The sequence below is a fragment of the Monopterus albus genome, unplaced genomic scaffold (genome assembly GCF_001952655.1).
Source record: "Monopterus albus unplaced genomic scaffold, M_albus_1.0 scaffold19.1, whole genome shotgun sequence".
In the NCBI taxonomy this organism is placed as follows: Eukaryota; Metazoa; Chordata; class Actinopteri; order Synbranchiformes; family Synbranchidae; genus Monopterus; species Monopterus albus.
In genome coordinates, this window is record NW_018127899.1 from 1,557,721 (window position 1) to 1,578,903 (window position 21,183).

Sequence of the window (21,183 nt, forward strand, 5' to 3'; positions counted from 1 at the left end):
TAAGGACATGCCAGCACAACAGTGTTTGCAAATCAGTGAACTAACATTTGTACACAACTATCCTTGTACACAAGGGACAGAGCACTGAATCCATAGACCTACGCTATGCATAATAATTATTCTCATACCTCCTCATTGATTGTCTTTTCCTTGCCCATGTCTTTCTTTAACTGGGTCAACTCCTTCTCCCTTTGGTCCAGCTGGGTCTCGAGCTGCCAAATCTCATCTCTTAGAAAGCGGGTGTCTGGCCCAGTGGCGGAGTGCTAAGTCATATGGACCAGAAACACAAACACCCAAACAACCCCCACCAAGAAGCTTCTTTTAGTCTCCCATCACTTCTGTTTACATGCATATACTACCATTTACACATATGTAGACAGGCATTATCTTCAACTTTGTGGGAGCACAAATTCTGATTGCATGCAAACCTTAAAGAATTAAAATAATAACCAAACTGAGACTAAGTAATGGCTGAGAGCATGCAACAAATTATCTCTAATCCTCTTAGGTGCTGTCTTTCAGTGTTCACCACAACCAATCCCTTTATGGCCAAGGTTACTCTCTGACTGGCTAAAGGATTGGGCACAGTTGCTGGAAGCACAGGTAAAGCAGCATGAAGAGTTATTTCAATTCCAACACATTAATGTAAGTTTCCACATTTTAATGGTACTTGAATACATCCCAGTGAGACACATTAACACATTTTTTTTGCTCAGTGAGTAACAGGCACTGTGTAAGAGACAGTATATGCTGACAGTACAGACATGGTGGCGGAGGAAAGCATTACCTTGAGCTCTTGTTCCAGCCTCGACACCTTCAAAAGGAGTTCCTTTTCTACAGGACAAAAGTCATAATCAACAAAGAGTGCTGATTGTTAGCAAAATGTAAACATAAGAAAAATGTTATTGCTGAACTTTATCTGCTCACTAACCGATTTTAGCATGATCTGCACCAGTTTGTTTGAGGAACTTGTCATGAATATCAATTTCTTTATCCAGACGCTAAAAAGGCAAAGGGATGCAAGTCATTATGTCTACAATGATTACAATGATTTTTTATGCGATATTTCAAGCAACACATGCCTATATAAAGATATCAAGGTCTATAATGTGAATTATATATTGAGGAGGACATTTACTAGTTGTGTGTGGGAGAGATCGGAATATGGCAATAAAAAGATTCAACACCTGGAGTAGAGTCTGAAAGACTTTGAGGACTTTAATCATTTTCTCCGGAGCTTTATCCTTCACATCCCATTCCTCTACCTGCATGGAAAACATGGTTTTAAAGTTTATTCCTGAAATGATGTAAATTCAGCACTCACTTTTAAATATGTATAAACTTCAAGAAGGGCTTTAAAAGTAATGGCCATGAGATGTCAATGACTACAGAAGGTCGTTTTTCTTTTGTAGCAATAGCCACTGCTTAACACACACACACCATTATTTTAAAACCAGTATGGACAATTACCGAAAGAAACATGCCAATGAGCTCGTCCACGTTTTCTTTTGGACGTGCATCAAGGGTCGCTAGGTCAATTTTCGTTACTTTATCCCACTCAAAAGCAGCAGGCATCTTTGCAATAGCGTGATTGTAAAGATTTAACTAGGAGCGCTAAAAACACAGTATTAGTTGTTGGCTAGCTCACTATAGTTGGGAAGCTGTGACTAAAGACTGCTGTGTTAATCATAGTGTGCCTTATTCTTTGTATTAACGCTATCAGATTAGCTATTTGAATTTGCCTGTACGTTAGCTGGTAGCTATTTCACAAACTACTACAATAAATTGAAAGCCGAGCAACTCCACTCGTTTTCGTGAATTAGCCAACTAAACACTGGCTAATTCACGTCTGTTATCAGTTTACCTCGCTCAGTAAAATGGATTAAATATGTTAGAGGACATAGTTAGGCTACAAACAAGTTAAAATGACAGTAAAGAGGCATCCTGAGGATCCATGGTGTGATGCTTTGGCTGCTAAGTTACAGCTGACAACAGCAACACTTGACACTAACAAATTACGCTAGCCCACCAGAAAAAAAAAACGAGTAAAAGCGGCGAAAGGACTCTTGCAGAAAAGGTTTACGAAACTGCATCAGCACAACAGCTGTAACGTTAAAAGAAATATTTCAAACGCCCACTTTTTAACTTAGTTTCGAACTCATACACCCGAGTTTAGTTACAAAAAAAAGGCAAAGCCTTATCTTAGCTAACACTGAACATGCGTGGTTACCTCTGCACCGGAAGTGATCATGGTGATGCATTAACGCTAGCCTATACAAGTGGAATTTCGATTACTCAAGTGTGTCTGAATCTGTATGTGCGTAACTACCCCGGTTTTTTTTTTTTTTTTATTTCACCGCTATAGTCACTGTCTGCCTAGTTCTAGACACGGTAAGTAGGAAATTCAAGAAAGAACTACAACACATCTGTTACCACCTTATCTGGCTTAAAGACTGCTATCAAGCTAGTTAGCATTAGCTGCTAATTTAGCTGTATCGCTAGCTAACATTATGTTGAAGCAGCCCGTCGGAAGTGGTCAGAACATGCTGTTAAAGACTGATCTCTTATATTGCCACGATCGAGCCATAACAGTGCCAGTTTTATTCATTTAACCAACCGCTGTAATTAGATAGCCATTTAGCCAGGGTAATATTCGCTGGTAATGGTTTTAGATAGTTGCCAATGTACCATTACACCCTCAGCTGTCAGTGTGGCAGATCGATTGGTAGACAGTCTAATTTTCAGCATGTGAACTATTAGTTTGTTGTGGAGCTGAAAATTATAACCCCAAATTATAATTCGCAGCCCAGTAAATAAAAGGGTGGCAGTATTCTAAGTGTGATTAAATGAGAGAGAGTATTGTGACAAGGAAGCAACTTAAGAGTAACAATGTTAAACACTGTTTATAAACTTAAAATACAAAATCCTTTGGAAAATTGCATTAACATGATTGACTAGACCTGCATTTTAACCATCCAATCAGGAAATCTGTCTACATGACGAGGTACACGTTTTACACATTCACAGCCTGAAAGCAAATTTTCACGTGTCAAACCTTGTTTTCCTGTACAGTAATCAATGAGGGCTTTGGTTAGCCATGGCTGTTGTGTCATGGAAGGAGATTTTACTTTTGACTGGACTGGTGGTGGGGTGTTACTGGAACAGTTTGTCCTGCGGCTTTGTTTTTGATGATGTCTCAGCGATCCTTGACAACAAGGACCTACGGCCATCGACCCCTCTCCACAACCTATTCCTCAATGACTTCTGGGGAACACCCATGGCTGAGGTAAGCAGTGATGGCAGTATACAGGCTTCCTTTAGTTTACACTTAGAAAAATAACATTAGTGATAAAAGTTTAAATGGTATCTCTCAAACATTTCTATTTCGTTTCAAAGGTGGTTTGGTTTATGGGCAGTTTTTAGGCCAATAAAATGCATGTTATATCTAGTGAAACTTTTCACTTGCAACTTCCACAGATTAATTTCATTTTGAGGTTAATTTGAAGAATTACTCCAAAGCTCCACTAAACATTTGTCAGCCTTTATTCTCTCCCAACTGACATGCATAAATATGTCCCACTACAGGAGCGGAGCCATAAATCTTACCGACCCCTAACTGTACTCACCTTTCGACTGAACTACCTCTTCAGTGAGCTGAGTGCAGCATCCTATCATCTGCTCAATGTGGTCTTACACGCCACAGTATGTGTGCTTTTTCTGCGAGTGTGCCGATTGTTCCTGGACAAGACTTCCAGCTTGGTAGCAGCGTTGCTGTTTGCTGTACACCCCATCCACACTGAAGCTGTAAGTCTACATTTACTGGGTGAAGGCAAATTATGTAATTATGTTATTGCCAAAAAAAACCCCAACTTTTATTAAGATTAAAAGGACTAACTAAAATCACAGTAGACTATTGCCATGTTAAACTGATCTATTGGACTTTGGTTGTAAAGTAACGGTGTCATTATTTCCTTAATGTGATGAAGCCTATTTCCCGTAGAACATCAGTGATGGATCATTTTCAAGTGTAAATTAATGGGGCATTAGTTATAGAGAATAAATTAAAGGTTTATTGGTTGAACCTTTACACCCAAAACTGCAGCATGAAGTCAGCACTGAATTGAAATGGCTTCCTAGGAAGTGAATCTTCAAGTTCAGATATTTTTATGACTTCTTCAGTTACAGGAAGAAAATGCTAAGCCTTTATCCTGAACCCCAAGTAAGGCCCCTTTCTGAATGGAAGTCCTTTCACCAAGTGATGCCCCACCACACTACAAAGGAATATTGGAGAAATGCTAAGGCTATAAGCAACAGACAGGTGGTTTTGCAATGTCATCGGCCACAGAAACCATTACAGTGCATATTTCGCGAGTGTTATCCTCCATTTGAGCATAACTAGGGTAACATTATGCAAAACAAAACACTGTTGGTATGTTTCAAGCCAGGCATTATACCTAGATAATCCTTAGTTCAAGGACTCGATAGCTGAACAGTGCAACAGCATTGTCTGTTATGAACCTCAAGTTGGAGTGGAATTAGGCAATCACTTGTAAACACAGCTGTAAGATCACCACATCAGCACTGCTCCAACATGCCCACCAGCTCTGTCTGTGGGAACTGGCACCATATTCAGACTCGAGATGCATCAATTGATCAGCGGAGATCGGAAGTAGCTGGTTTTCAGCGTGATCAGCATTGACCGTAACCGGCTGATCACTGATGGATTTCCAATTCTGTACTGATCAGATTTAGAGGCACAACAGTCCACATCATGCACACAGTAGTACAAACCAAAAGTGCAGTGTTTGCAGTGTGTAGCATCTAGTGTGCACCTTGAGCAAGACTCGTGCTCCTGTCTGTACTGGGCACTTGCACATTGGAAGCGCTTGGTGTACAAACAGCCCACAGAGAAACCTACAGAAACACCTTGGAGAAGGAAAACTGTCGAAATCTCCAGCAAATAGTAGACAATTGGAGAACTACTGGCTACACATGAAATGCATGTATATGTACAGTGTATCCAACTCATGCTAAAAAAACACAGCAAATACAAACTACACACACTTCCACCAAAGGTGGCATGTGGTTCAAAGTATGGTATGCAAAGATGTGTATCACATACAAATAGGTCTCTAAACAGTAATTTCACATATTTGCAGCAAGATGCTTTATATCTAAGTAGTGAAGATGTCCATATTTAATCTATTATAGCTACAAAGGTTGGTAAATCCAACCGGTGGTAGCTGTGTCTTCCCCCACACGACCACATACAGTCCCAAAACAGTGAAATGTAGTGTAGCACCGACAATAAATCATGGGTTGTTAATCCGCTCATTAACCAGAAACACATCTCATGCGGCGGGCACACTGGCCTCAAGCAGTCAAAACAAACTGTGGTACTGTGGTACTGTGCTCCAGTGAAATCCAGCGCTGATGAGCTGATCACTAACCGCTGCAGGGGCTTCACTGGCCAGCTGCTTGTAGGTGAGACCCAGTCAGGTAAAATAGCAAGTCCCTTTACAGGAACATTCCGGGACATGCAGTAACCTCAGACCATTCAAGGAAATCCTTAAACTCATGTAATGCTTTATTTTGCTAGAAAAAAAAGTCTTGTGAGCGAGAGTTCGCAAGACATGTATAAACCGAGCCGCTTCTGCATAGAAATACTAGAACATATGTACACCTAATTTTTTGAGCTTTATGTTAAATTAGGTTCAACTTTGTCATTACCCATGTACAAGTACAAGGCAATGTCACGTCTAAGATGAGAATTCACTGTTTTAACATTGTAGACAAGTCAAAAAACCAGGAAAAGCGCCATGGGATCTTTAAAAACTCGTTTATTTTTTTCCCCAACTAAGATTCTTTTTAAAATCAAATGTTAGTTGTTGCAGCTGTTTATCATGGAGGTTATCGGGTCCACATTTATTGGAATTGACTAAATTTAAGTAGAAACCAAAACCTTTTGCTTATTGTTAAGTTGATGTCATTCTCATTCTCTTCTGTAGGGTCTGTCTGAAAAGCCTCTCCCCCAACTAGGAACTGTAATTCATCCTATTCACCATAGCTGAATTGATGACCAGACAGGCCATGAGCAGAGTCGAAGAAAACATTGAGTTACTCAGGGTGGAGTGCTACTGTTACACAGCATGCACCACTATTCACTAATCTATGCAGGCGCTCTCAGACTTCTTGAATGGAAACAATTTGCCTCACAAATGAGCCCTTAGAGTTAGTCCAGCAAATGCCCTTGGTGTTATCGCCATGTGGAATCTCTCTCTGAACGAATCATTTGTTTTTGACTTGTGCTCAGAGCACTATAGGTCCCTTCATGATAGACACATACAAAGAGGCTCTGTGTCCCTATATCTTTCTCACTGTTTTTTGGTTATCTGTCTTTTTGAAAGGAGACCATTTTTTTAGCATCTCCAAGTATCTTCACATACAAAGTATTTAGTGTACTCCACAACATTATATTAAGGCTCTAAAATGGTATTAGGAGGTGTAAGACTCTTTGGTTCTTCTTACCATTGCTAACTCTGAGAGACGAGACAGTTCAAGTAACTTCAAAACAGTGCTGATTTATTCAAAGGATCACAGGTAAAATTAACATTACATGCTCAGGTATCTTGCACCCCCAAACTGCTCGCAGGCAGATGTAAGATGAAAGACCCTGAACCCACCAGGCCTATACATTATATCCCCTCGGTTGGGCTAGCCCCATACTACACAGAAACGTCAGCCGAGACGTCTGTTGCCAGCCTTGCAGCTGGCCATAACAGTAGTCAAAGCATGAAGCAAATCAACGTGTGAATGTGTGTGTGTGTCTGTTGATTAAGTGGTGTGTAGCTAAAAACATTCTCACGACCTCTAGTAACATGTCATGATATTAAACATAAGAACATATTATGGCTAAGGCTACAGTTATACACGTCGTAATAATAATATTAAACACCCTGTCTGCTGACAGTCATCAACTTTTCTCCCTAATATCCTTGACCAGATGTACCTTGTAGAAACTCATAAGCATGCCTAAGCATTTAACAGTCTAACTAGACATCCTATCTCCACTAAACATTTCTAATACATAAAGTATCTATCCAATTTCTATCTGACTAAAAATACCTAACAGAGGAAAGCCAGCAGTTTTTGAGAAGCTGTGCCTCAGTACAGTACAGGCTGAAGGACAGAGAAAAGAGGATCTGTAGTAATGCAACCAGATTGAGCTAACTGTATTCTGCCCTAAAAATGTATCATCCTTGACTTTTTAAACATTACAGTGCCTTGCGAAAGTATTCGGCCCCCTTGAACTTTGCAACCTTTTGCCACATTTCAGGCTTCAAACATAAAGATATAAAACTGTAATTTTTTGTGAAGAATCAACAACAAGTGGGACACAATCATGAAGTGGAACGAAATTTATTGGATATTTCAAACTTTTTTAACAAATAAAAAACTGAAAAATTGGGCATGCAAAATTATTCAGCCCCTTTACTTTCAGTGCAGCAAACGCTCTCCAGAAGTTCAGTGAGGATCTCTGAATGATCCAATGTTGACCTAAATGACAAAGGATGATAAATAGAATCCACCTGTGTGTAATCAAGTCTCCATATAAATGCACCTGCACTGTGATAGTCTCAGAGGTCCGTTTAAAGCGCAGAGAGCATCATGAAGAACAAGGAACACACCAGGCAGGTCCGAGATACTGTTGTGGAGAAGTTTAAAGCCGGATTTGGATACAAAAAGATTTCCCAAGCTTTAAACATCCCAAGGAGCACTGTGCAAGCGATAATATTGAAATGGAAGGAGTATCAGACCACTGCAAATCTACCAAGACCTGGCCGTCCCTCTAAACTTTCAGCTCATACAAGGAGAAGACTGATCAGAGATGCAGCCAAGAGGCCCATGATCACTCTGGATGAACTGCAGAGATCTACAGCTGAGGTGGGAGACTCTGTCCATAGGACAACAATCAGTCGTATACTGCACAAATCTGGCCTTTATGGAAGAGTGGCAAGAAGAAAGCCATTTCTTAAAGATATCCATAAAAAGTGTCGTTTAAAGTTTGCCACAAGCCACCTGGGAGACACACCAAACATGTGGAAGAAGGTGCTCTGGTCAGATGAAACCAAAATCGAACTTTTTGGCAACAATGCAAAATGTTATGTTTGGCGTAAAAGCAACACAGCTCATCACCCTGAACACACCATCCCCACTGTCAAACATGGTGGTGGCAGCATCATGGTTTGGGCCTGCTTTTCTTCAGCAGGGACAGGGACGATGGTTAAAATTGATGGGAAGATGGATGGAGCCAAATACAGGACCATTCTGGATGGAAACCTGATGGAGTCTGCAAAAGACCTGAGACTGGGATGGAGATTTGTCTTCCAACAAGACAATGATCCAAAACATAAAGCAAAATCTACAATGGAATGGTTCAAAACTAAACATATCCAGGTGTTAGAATGGCCAAGTCAAAGTCCAGACCTGAATCCAATCGAGAATCTGTGGAAAGAACTGAAAACTGCTGTTCACAAATGCTCTCCATCCAACCTCACTGAGCTTGAGCTGTTTTGCAAGGAGGAATGGGCAAAAATTTCAGTCTCTTGATGTGCAAAACTGATAGAGACATACCCCAAGCGACTTACAGCTGTAATCGGAGCAAAAGGTGGCGCTACAAAGTATTAACTTAAGGGGGCTGAATAATTTTGCACGGCCAATTTTTCAGTTTTTTATTTGTTAAAAAAGTTTGAAATATCCAATAAATTTCGTTCCACTTCATGATTGTGTCCCACTTGTTGTTGATTCTTCACAAAAAAATTACAGTTTTATATCTTTATGTTTGAAGCCTGAAATGTGGCAAAAGGTCGCAAAGTTCAAGGGGGCCGAATACTTTCGCAAGGTACTGTATGTGACCAAATTAGAGCAGACAAACTTATTAAGACCATGGTGGTAAGTAGCAGCATAAACTAGATCTAGACTTACTTGGGTAATGCCATTCTTTACTCTGTTTCCAACAATCGGTGTAACCAACCTAAAAAACACAGAATAAAGCACACAGACACAGTGTTTGGCTGTTTTGGATTTACAGTCCCGGTCAAAAAGACACAGTGATATTATACTGTTTGCTGGTTCTAACCACCAACCAATAAATTGGTCAGTCACAGAGCAATCGGTGTTTAATTTAATTTTAATTCCTACTTTTAGGAAGTTGTAACCCTCATGTAATGTTTAATGATATCTTAAGGGATGCACACTAGACAACTTAGTAAAATGCTTTGCAGAACTATTTGTGGGGTCTTATCTGTGGCTTCAGGGTATGTGTACTTCTAAGGACTCTGGCCTTTGGTTATGGTAGATGCGAGAATGTTATTTCTTCCACATGAGGGCAGTCATTATTTACACAAATGACAGACAATACTATCAGCCTGCTTTATTGAGATGCTTATCTGCTTGGCATCTGCTGTGATATGACATTCATAAAGTATCTCTAATCCGGAAAGTCATGTTTTAAATCTGTATGAAGATGCACTATTTTTGCAGTTTTATAAATTTTAAGAAATGCACTTGCAAAATCTATATAAAAAGAACAAAATACTAACTGCTATCACTGTTTATCACCAGGTCACAGGTGTGGTTGGCAGAGCTGAACTTCTCTCCTCAATCTTTCTCCTGGCTGCTTTCCTGGCCTACACAAAATCAACAGGTGCAGATCACTCCATTGGTAAGTGTAATGTACCTCACCAGTCTGTCACTTACAGTACAGGATATACTGGGTTCACGCCATGTATGCTTTTTTTTTCTTCAATGTGCCCTTCTTCTAAGACATTATTGCAAACATTAAAGACAGGATACTAAGCCCAGATGTGTCTAGGGTGACATAAAAGAAAAAAAAAAATCAGTAAAAATTTTCCCCTAATTATTTTGATAGGTATTTGATGCTTTGCATAATAATACAAATGGAATATCCAATATTATAACATACCTGTTTCTTCTTACAGTTTACTAAAATATTTACACTGTTGCAGTGTTCAGTGTTGACATTCCGATGCAGCTGCACCTATATTTGCTGTAATTTGTGCTTTTCCTTGCTCTAAACCACATACTCAAAGGGTGGGGCACGTTTTCCTCAAATGCACCAGTATGTGTATTTGTTTCAGTAACTCCACCTCGAGGAGAATTTCTCTGCCACAACACATTAGTGCCTATTAATTTAAGTTACTGTATACGTGCCACACACATCTGTAATAATGGCCTCTAGGTTTTTCACTGGATTCACACCGAGTCGCTGTAGTTCTGCGTCAGCCTTCTTTTACATTTCAACATAACGCATCAACAGGAAGTTATGACTTGGCAATTTCTAACTATAGCAAATCAGATTGATATTTCAGCAGATATTTCTTTTGTAAGTATGTTTGATAAGGATCCCTTAAATTATGTTATTAAAGAACATGACCTAGAAGTACTGAGAGCGATAACTTATGCAGTGTCTACAGATGGCATATTGTATCTCTGTGCATGTCTGCACAGGAGGTGTTGTGGCACAGTACTGAGTTCTAGGCCAACCACATTTTAAAAGTGCTCAGAGCCAACACACAAGCCCCTGTAGTTATGTGAATAAATGCAAGAAAACATGTAAAAATACCTATGGGTTGCATTTACAGGGATACAGTGTGAATAAAATGCTCGGATACAGTAAGAGTTATTACATGCCCGGCATAGACAGCTGGATTGATTTAAAAGGGACACATCTGTTTTGTCAGATGCAACTGACAAGCTCTCTGTGCTTCTATGTAAATAAGTTTGGTAATACCCTCTTGTACAAACTGTGTGATTGCAGTACTATTATTAAATTACCCCAGACTCTACAATGTCTGCAGTTTCTTTTTAACTCTACATCAGACATGTAAATGTAAAGCAGTTTGTTCATTCTTTGGCTTGGTCTGCTATCAGGGTTTCCTCCGGCACCTGGCAGCTCTTTTAGGCTCTGTCCCAATTCTGAGGCTGAATTCTTTGAAAGACCTCCAGGTTGAACCTGTTTCCTTCTCTAATTAGATGGTTTAACCTCAGTGAGACTATAACTAATGGTCCATTTACACAGTTCTCGTTAAATCACAAAATCAGATATTTAATTTACGACCAGGATAATTTGTCATAAATGGCAATTTGGGCAATAAAGAGAAACACATTCTAGTAACACTAGGACATGGTAATAAGTTCCATAATGGTGTTTACATGACAAGTTGTGATGTTTCATTTAACCACATGATGGATGACTGTCAAATAGTTCTGGGCTAATGGAAAATATGTTTACAACCTCTGTTTTGCTGTAATGTCCTGCAATTAACATCCACCCCACAAACAGGAGAAAACTCGGGGGTTAATATCTGACTTCCATTATTTTTCACACAGCAGTGGCTTTTTTATTGCTCTAGTAAAATTCAGATGTTGTTTTACCAGCGATCAGTGTGTGCAGATGTCAGATTATACGACATTTCTCGCCCTTACGGGTTCATGAAGTTTGCACGAACACTCCATTAATACTGTGGGCTGCAAAGCAAAGGGTTTGATGTATCATTTGGATTAGGAGAATCTGTATACAGATTGACTTATTTGTTCTTTTTCCAGTCTGGGCTCCCATTGCTTTGACAGTTATTCTAGTCGCTGCAGCAACACTGTGTAAAGAGCAGGGAATCACTGTTGTTGGCATTTGCTGTGTCCATGAAGTATTTGTTGCACAAGGGGTAAGTAAAGCTCCCTAAACTCAGCCACTCTTTGTTTTTATTGGTCATTAAACATTGATAAATGTTTGGCTCTTAAAAATATTTTCTGTCAAAAACTTAAGGCAAAAATCATTCAGTCATTTAAGGAATTAAAAATGTACAGTTTAAATCTGAAAGGAGGAACCTGTTACTCTACAATGCTGAGCTGATCCTTCCTTTCTGTCTTTCTCCTGTTACTACTCTCAGTTTACTTTGCCCATGCTATTGGACACACTGCGACAAGTCCTGCAGGGTAAAGGCAGCTTCCCCTATGCTCTCCTACAAACACTGCTGAAGCTCATAGTCCTTGTTATCAGCACCCTGCTGCTCGTCATCATCAGGGTCCAGGTCATCCAGTCCCAGCTTCCTGTCTTCACCAGGTAAACAGCATCACCCCCTCAGTGGCAACAAAATGCTACTTCAATTGCATCACAGTCTGACCACCTTTAAAGCTTTTTCACCCTGTCGGTCAACCACATGGATTTGTTTTACAATATCAATCAGAACAACACCAGTTACTATAGTAACTGTACTCAAAGATGGTGACAGCGGCAGTCTGCTTAAAAGATGTAAATATAAAAACGCTGCACAAAAATGAGACTAAAATGTCCTTAGTTTTGATGAAACTTGACTAAAACCAATAAATTAAATGACTATTGTGATTAATTTTAGGATATTAATAATGAGCTTTTAGTATGTCATAGTTGAATGTTTGATTTGGATCAGTTTCTAAAAAGTAGTTTTAAAACAGTAGCTCTACAGCTGCTGTGTCTTATCTGCACAAAAGGAAACATTTGTAGATACTAAAGGGCAGCGAAAGTCAAAGTCAAGATTTCAATGGAGTGCAGAATTATATAAACACATTATACTAGTCTGGTTCTTTATTTATTTCAGATTATGTAACAGTTTACATAATGTCTTTTATTTGATGAAAGTACAAAGTCTCCTAATGGCCTCTGACTTGCTGCAGCGGATTAATGTGACTAACAGGTCCATAATTTTTTTGTGGCACATAGTGTAGCACATTGTGACTTTGTAAATGCAGAACGATGGGCCAAAATGGCAATTTTATTAATTTAAAATTAATCTACAAAACACTGCAGTGTGCAAAAAGGTGAACAGGTCTGAATGCTCTCTGAACCAACTGTATTTCTCACATTTATTTTTACCCACACCTCCTCTATCCATCCATGCTTTGTCAGTCTAACTTTTTTCTTCTCTGCATCCTCTCGTAGATTCGATAACCCTGCAGCAGTCAGCCCCACTCCCACTAGACAACTGACTTTCAACTACCTACTTCCTGTGAATGCATGGCTTCTGCTGAATCCCTCCGAGCTCTGCTGTGACTGGACTATGGGCACCATCCCTCTGGTGGAGTCACTCCTAGACCTCCGTAACCTGGCCACGCTGGTGTTCTACACTTTTCTGGGCCTGCTAGCTTACCACAGCCTGCGCCACAGACACAGCTCTGCCAGGACTGTCATCATGGTGAGATGTTTGGTCAGATTATTGAAATGCATTTTCATGTAGCATGTACGATTTACACACAGAGTGTGCTGATCCTGATGTCACAAGAATCAATATGTGGCCAATGTTGTCATGAGATGTTATGGGAAGATAAAACAATGTTACATATGGCCACCCAATCTTGTACCCTCTTTGGGAGAACACTACGAGATTCTGGAACTTGTTGTTGAATTAAGAAACTGCAGCATTGCTCCCCCCATTTTGATGCCCAACATGAGGGGCAACTGCAACACAAAACCACCTGTCAGTTTCGCGGTACCTAATCCATAGTAAAGATTCAAATCACATTGTCTCCAAAATAGATACCACAGACCCAGTTTAGTGTCGTTCTCTTGCAAAACAAACCCTGCCTTTTTACAACAAACATTTATAATCAAGGGGCTACATCCCCCACTGCCACCCACCTACCAAGATACTCACATTAGACTGATTAGCTGAAATGGATGTTTTCAGTTAATTTCAATTTTAAACAAGATTGTTTTAAATTTAGCATTTGAATAATAGGCAAAATAGGCCAGCAAATGAAGAGTGAGAAAACACAAGTTTTACTTGAGCTCTGAAGAAATGAATGAGTGGGGACTGTTCATTGTAGCACTCAGAAATAAATTAGCATCTGTTGTGCAACAGGTCCCATGGCTCTTGTACTTGAGGGTCAGTAAACATCCTCACAGTATTGTTCTTACCTCCAGCTTCAGCAAAGGGGACCACAAATCAACACAAAATGAACTCAGTTTTGACCTTTGCAGTGTTTACTCTGGTTTGCTAAGAGCATTTTGGAATATGTTGCATAACAATATCAGACCACATCAACCTACTTAGCATCATTACAAGGCTGCCAGCTGTCTTAAATAGCGCACGTGAGACATTGTTTTAGATGATAGTTATCCATTGAGAACCACCAGTCTAGACTGCCTTCTCCTACCATGTCCCTTCTGCACGAGCTCTCCCCATCAGCAGTATGTTGGCTGCTGCCCTCCTCCTACATCGCTCTCTTCCTGACCCTCTCCTGCTGCTTCAGCAGCACTGGTTGAAACCAATAAATATTCAAAACAAATCAGCTTGATCACTAATCACAGTGATCAGACTGATCAGCTTTCTCATGTGTGTTTTTTGATACTCCCCCGGACTGAGGAGGCAAACATTCAGGTTCAAGTTTAGGAACTACCATTAACTTTATCCACTTGCAGAGTGGTCCATATTCATCCATGCTATATGCAGTGTGTTGACCTCGGCAGCAGCTATATTCTAACGTTAGCTTAGCTAGCCTCATTAACTTGCTGATAACATATAAGAAGCGTTGTCTTAAAAAAAAAAAAAAAACACACAAAGAGCAGGAGCTGTTCACAGACATTTCGTTGACATGTGTTTGTCCGTGAGAGAAATAGAGCGGGGCACAGTGGGACTAATACAGAGTAATACATGCGCTATGTACAGCACTACAATGAATTAGATTTAACCTACTTTAAATTAATACGTGGAGCGACCCCTACGCCATAGCCTACAACTGCACATTGTGGTGACACAGATGATGACAAGTGACTGGTTGTATCACATTTCCTCACTCATGCGTCTCAGTGGCTAGACAAGCATAGGAAATCCCCCCTCATTCTGCCTCACTTGGTTCAGTGGGAGGAGATGGTCTGTATGACCATCTCCTCTCACGTCTTCTCTCTTATCTGAGTTGCAGTAATTTCAATAAATGTAACTGCTGTTCAACATCTATTCATTTTAACTCCAGCATGATTGGCTCAGTTTCAGTCACCATTGTTTGTAAGTGGTGAAGAAATGCAACACAGCGGCATAGAAACCCCACTGCCAACTAGCATTTGGTTGGTGTAATTGCAGGGTGGCACAGACACACCGGTGCACAACTATAAATACAATGGCGTAGGCCACTTCTGTAGCCTACAGCTAGGTTCTGTGTAGATTCAGCGCAGAACCATAAATCAAGCTTTAGAAAGAAGAATGCAAGCAACTCCTCAATTACCATGCCAGTGTCTAACTTCCCCTGTGAGACACTGTTTAATAACTCTATCAATAACTATATCACAGCATAAACCTTGGATTGTGGTTTCTTTATACTGCTCTAATGACAAACCCTCAGGCTCTAGTCTGTGCAGGAGGAGGCACTACCTACAGTGTCAGCTCATGTCACACATGCCGACACTGATCAACTCTAGGTTGCCCCGTAAGCCCCCTTCATATCTTATTTAGTCACTGAAACATCGTACTACGTCGGCACTTGCCACACCTGACCTTTTGTTAGAGACTAGGTTGTTTTGTTTTTTTTAATCGTGTGCATGGCTGTGACATGTTTAAGCAAGATCTCTTGACTATGTAGTTACAAGACTCATGCTCATACGGACTTAGGTGTTTATTTTGGTTTTCTCTTTAAGGCACTGTCTTTGATCGTCTTGCCTTTTATTCCTGCATCCAACCTTTTCTTCCCTGTGGGCTTTGTTGTGGCAGAGAGGGTGCTTTATGTGCCTAGTATGGGCTTCTGTGTGCTTGTTGCACATGGATTCAAGATGGTCTCACATAAAGGGTAAGTGCTTGTCCTGAACCTCCTTATAACCTAGTTTTAAAAAGTAAAAGTTTTGTCTATTATGCCAAACAATCAAAACAAAACACACATCCCTGTTCCTTATGGTAACATGAATAACACAATTTCCTGTGAACCCATTTTTTCACAAAAGGCAACTGTTGTCATATTGTTAAGAGTTACTCCAATTTTGAAGGGGCTGCACCTTTGTCCTTTATTTTTTTAAATGAGGCATAGACATTATATTTGAAAAAAGCTACTGCTATTAATATAAAGACCGTAGTGCATCCTTATACTACTCAGAGGTTCTCTGGCGATGTTAAATGTGAGCAATTTGATCTTTAGTTTACTGTGTTACCATACCAACCTTTTCTTCCTAGACATTTGAAGAAGATGTCCTGGTTGATGATTGGAGTGCTTTTAACTACACATGCAGTGAAAACCTTCAACAGGAACTGGGACTGGGAGTCAGAATATACTCTGTTCACCTCTGCCTTGAAGGTAAGGTGGAGAGACAATTAATTCAGCATTTCCAGAGTATTTTAGCCCAAGCTGTTGGTGTATCCTGGCCATTTTCCAGTGTTTGAACAAATATTTATTCAAATCTTTTATCATTGGGAGGTTAAACAATCTGATGACATCTTTTCTAAATGATAATGATGAATCAAACTTTTACAAAACAAAATGAGCCTAATGTTAAGTTTCTGAAATTGTCTGCTACTGCAGGTCAACGGGAACAATGCCAAGTTGTGGAATAATGTTGGCCACGCTTTAGAGAACCAGAACAACTATGCCAGAGCACTGCAGTATTTCCTGCAGGCAACCCGTGTCCAGCCAGGTAACAAACATAAATAAAGCATTTAGAAACCATTAAACAGTCATCATCCCACAGAATTTGTTTCATTACATGCACTACCAGTCAAAAGTCTGGACACACTTTCCCACTGAATTGAATGGCAAAATGTGTCAAAAGGTTTGACTGTTAAGTGCATGTAATGGAAAAAATTCTGTTGGGGTTTGTCTGATTATTTCCTAAAAAGGTAAAAGGGAATATTATGATACAGTAATATTGTGATTCCTAATGTTTTGTTTTCAGTGGGGTTCAATAATTTATCGCCTGTCACAATCTAATGAGGTGAACCATTTTTAAGACTGTCAGAGGTGCTGATTTAAATCAGTGGGTTATTTTTGAATTTACTGAGCTGCTAAGCAGACACTCTTTTCAAACCTTTTTCAGGGTCTGCTTGGGTTTCCCAATGTGTTTAAGTATACATAAAGCAAATTGCACTACAGTAAAATGACTAAGGTCTCACTGCAACATGTGGTTGCTACCTCAGTCACAAAAATTGAAAAACTGTATAATCCACTGGGCCTAACAACTCAAGACATTGTACTATCATCTACATTGCAAAATTGCAGGGATATTGTTGTGTAAAGTGCTTCTGTTAATGATTCCACCCTCTGTTAGTGAAGGGTTTTATGTCATGTGAACGAAGCAACCACATTCTTGAAACTGGCCACCAAATGCTATTGTTCATTGTTCACGGTTCACTAATAGACCCCGCTCATGCATTTGCTAAGCTTCCTGTGGTCCACAATGGAACAAGAAAATGGACAGGGAAAATGTAAACTACAGTAAAAGAGGACCTTTGACAAACAATTTCAAAGAAGACCTAATTATTACAAAACCAAGGAAGTAATAACAATCAAAAACAACTTCCATTTAGACTGTGGAAAATGGGGTGCCACTGAACATGGAGGGGTATTAATGAGTACAATTAAACTCAGTTACATTTAGTTGATTTAGGAGGAACCTCAGAGGTGATGAAATTGATAACTGTTAGAAGTAAACTGTGTCATGCTTATATATTAACACTTAATCTTGTCAAAACATAACAGAAAAACTCCTCTGGACTAATTCAACTACAGGACCAGAGCTTTATGTTCATGTTTGTTTTGGATCCTCGCTTCACTCTCCAGAAACTTCTGTCCACACGACTGCGTGCCCCTGACAAGCCTTTACTAAACTTACTGTGCATTTCACTAAAATATGTAAATGCGCAGTTAGCGCAGGTTAGGCCACTCAGCATTCCTGTTTAGCTTCACAGCTTAGTTTTCAGGAAGCTTGTTGTCAGCTGAGATGACAACACTTTTGCCAGTTCACCACCCAAGAGTGTTTCCCCAAGATTAACAGTAAACATTAATCTGAAGAGGACTTCCTGCTGTACTAATCAAAAAGCATCAGTTCTGCGTCACCTGACTGACCCCTCGCAACACTTCTGTTTTTTGTTTTTTTTTACTGGTTCCCAGTAGGATTTGTTTTCCTTTTAGGCTCCTCAAAGCATAGCTTCATTCTGAAATACACAATTATTATTAATTCTTATTATTTATACTGTGTATTAGTAGGTTTATTTGTGGAATGTTAAAATGAAGCAAAGTGGAAAACTTGTTGAAAATACAGTGGAAAATAAGAGCAGCTGAGGTAAAAGTGATTATTATTTCTTTCCCTCACTGTTTCCTTTCCTTATACTCCATACACGGTTTCTGCAGATGACATTGGTGCTCACATGAATGTTGGAAGAACCTACAAGAACTTGAACAAGTCCAAAGAGGCAGAAGACGCCTACTTGGTTGCCAAATCTCTCATGCCACAGGTATCTTATTATTAGGGGTGGGAACATTTAAAATTATTATACAGGAGTACTCGCGGATTTTTGACATTACACGCTAGTAGCCCACTACCCAGGATGTGAATTACAGCATGCCCCGAGGGGTACGGGGGGGTGTTGACAACAGACACTGCCAAAGTTTCAGTAACGTTGGAAAGTTTCCAAGTTCTTGCATCAATAAGCCATAAGCGAAACGTTGTTAAAACGGCCCCTTTTACAACCGCAGTAAGGTCGACAAGCTACAGCCAAATTTTCATCAGAAGGAGCAGTCCTCATGCTGGAGACCAGTCCCCGCGCACTCATCTCACAGCTGGCCACATGTAGAGACCAGTTTGTCCAGCAAGGAGCACAGCTCAGTTTGATGAAGCTTAAGTTGTAACTTGTCGTCTACCTTACTATGGTTGAGGAGAAACGTCATTTGTGTTTGATTATGTGAATATTTTTCTAACTTTGCAGTCATTGAGAATCACCAAAATCCACATGCAATAATTAGTTTACAAATGAGCACACAAAACATCATGTGAAAGCAGCTTATGAGCCATGGTAAATAATACATACTCTCTGCACGTCCCAATCAGCATCTTAGTTATTTCTGAGAGCAGGTAAAGTCAGTCTGTGTGCTTGCTGTCATGAGGTGGCTTTGCTCCACTGCAGGGGTTTCTGATATTGTGGCTATTTGATACTGCTTTGGGTGAAAATATCTTCTATTTTATGGATGACGTTATGGAATGTATTGACCCTACCCCTCAACCTGTTATGTAGAAGTTTGATGTTACAAGATGGAAAACATCAAAGTACCTACATATTGTGAAACTCGGCAAAAAATTAAAAGCAGACTGAAATAGTATAACTAAAAATTAAATGAGGTCCTTAAATTTGACTCTGGTTTGAAAATGAACAAAGCCGTGTTAATGCAAATCCATAAGCTGTATTTAACCTACCTCAGACGAGGTGAAGGCAGGTCGGCCTGTGCGATCTGCAGAGCTGAACTATGAACACACTAGTTAATGGTGGAAAGTTACATAGCTATATGAGCAGTGGCGCCTGCAGCCTTAATCCCGTAAAGACCGTGCGTATCTTTGCTCAAGTATCAGGCCACTGCGTCTGGCATTCACTGCATGATCAACATATAGTATGCAGTTTCAAATATATTGCCTGATCTCATATGATATCACACACCCCTAAAGTAGATCACATCGTTGCTACTCCCTAACATGAGCCCTGTGCAGCTTTGTGTGAGTAACAGCAGCCACACTGACTTCATCTGTTGTCAGTTATGCCTGAAACATAATAGGGATATGTGCAGGGTATCTGATCCTGAACTGCATTCATGTGTTATTGTGTGGGCTAATTAGTGTGCATGGATTTAAGTGTCTGATCTGTGGTTCTCAAGGACCGACTGGAGTGCACCTCCTGGGTGCAAAACGCTGGTCAATGTGTGGAAAGTTGAAATGGGAGGTGTTGATGACAGAGAGACATAGAGAGAGGGGGGCTGCTGAACTGAATGAGCATACTGCTCAGAGTGAGTGTGTGCGAATGGCTTCTCCTTATAACAAGATTTAGGTGAACATTATGGCCAGCATACCCAATACCCACCACCACCGTGTCATATACAATCCACAAATGTTTGGAATAGGTTGTGTGGAACTAAGTGAAATTTCAGACAAGACTTCTTCATTTATCACTCTGATCACTTGAGTGCTCTTAGCTCTTTTTGGTTTTAACACTAAGAATGAGCTTAAACAAAAATGAATTGTTTTCTGTTAAAATGATTATTTTTGGCTAGAACAAATGTTTTGCTGTGAAATAAATTTATTTTGAGAATTATCTCAAATAATACAGGTAGTGTGTTTTTAGATCCCATGAGTATACCACGGTCTCCTTTGTCAGTCCAATTACTGATTTAGCACCTGGTGTCAACATACAGCTGCCGCCGCCATCTACATGCCAACTAGAGAGTGTGCAGATAGTCAGGAGGGTTTTATTTCACTGTATTTTTCAGATAATACCAACGACTAATGACTTCTCTGTTACCCACTCATCAGGTTATTCCCGGTAAGAAGTATGCAACACGTGTGGCCCCTAACCATCTGAACGTTTACATAAACCTGGCCAATTTGATTCGAGCCAACGAATCACGCCTAGAAGAGGCTGACCTGCTGTATCGACAAGCAATCAGCATGAGACCAGACTTCAAACAAGCCTATATCAGCAGGCAAGATTTTTTAACTTTTCTGTGCAGATTCTCAGTCATCTAGGTCATAGTAAACTGAAAAAACCGTAGAAAAAATCAATTGGACATAGATGTAGATAGCTATCCAACTATCTGGACTTAGATAGCTGAAGCCTCTTGGATGAGAGGTGAAACGTCTTCGATCTAGAAATCTAAGTCCAGTTGATTTTTTCTAAGGTTTTTTCATTGTTTTTAACTTTGTATTCAACAGATCTTTGAGCATGATTTCTCAACCCTGATACTTTTCGTGCACATACAGGAATACTAACTTAGGTCTGTTCTAAACACAACAAATTCTAACAACAAAAAATAAAGCCATTCATCATGTTAAATAGGGATGCACCAATACCACTTTTTTTCAGAGCAAGTACTTACATACTTTGAGTGCTTAATAATAATGCAGTGTTTTAACTATGAAAATTACGATTATAAAAAAAACTTGACAATTTT

General features: G+C 39.8%; 2 protein-coding genes across 5 annotated transcripts in view; one reads left to right on the forward strand and one right to left on the reverse strand.

Annotated features, from left to right (window-relative positions):
• The window catches only part of cep290 (centrosomal protein 290), a 77,249-nt gene that overhangs the window by 30,791 nt on the left and 25,275 nt on the right, over positions 1-21,183 (reverse strand). For 2 of the 4 annotated variants that reach the window (XM_020593446.1, XM_020593445.1), the window contains exons 1-5: positions 1,471-2,224; positions 1,188-1,265; positions 932-1,001; positions 788-834; positions 129-263 (exon numbers count right to left, since the gene is read on the reverse strand). In XM_020593446.1, the coding sequence (XP_020449102.1) occupies positions 129-263; positions 788-834; positions 932-1,001; positions 1,188-1,265; positions 1,471-1,575 (435 nt within the window). In that variant the 5' untranslated portion in view covers positions 1,576-2,224. The other 2 variants (XM_020593448.1, XM_020593447.1) reach the window with 2 other exon arrangements.
• The window catches only part of tmtc3 (transmembrane O-mannosyltransferase targeting cadherins 3), a 25,382-nt gene continuing 6,503 nt past the window's right edge, over positions 2,305-21,183 (forward strand). Inside the window, exons 1-12 of the mRNA XM_020593450.1 lie at positions 2,305-2,391; positions 3,073-3,286; positions 3,586-3,804; positions 9,625-9,724; positions 11,629-11,744; positions 11,970-12,142; positions 12,998-13,250; positions 15,686-15,834; positions 16,212-16,332; positions 16,558-16,669; positions 18,382-18,485; positions 20,546-20,715. Coding sequence (XP_020449106.1) covers positions 3,098-3,286; positions 3,586-3,804; positions 9,625-9,724; positions 11,629-11,744; positions 11,970-12,142; positions 12,998-13,250; positions 15,686-15,834; positions 16,212-16,332; positions 16,558-16,669; positions 18,382-18,485; positions 20,546-20,715 — 1,706 coding nt within the window. The 5' untranslated portion in view covers positions 2,305-2,391; positions 3,073-3,097. The remainder of the gene's footprint in view (positions 2,392-3,072; positions 3,287-3,585; positions 3,805-9,624; positions 9,725-11,628; positions 11,745-11,969; positions 12,143-12,997; positions 13,251-15,685; positions 15,835-16,211; positions 16,333-16,557; positions 16,670-18,381; positions 18,486-20,545; positions 20,716-21,183) is intronic.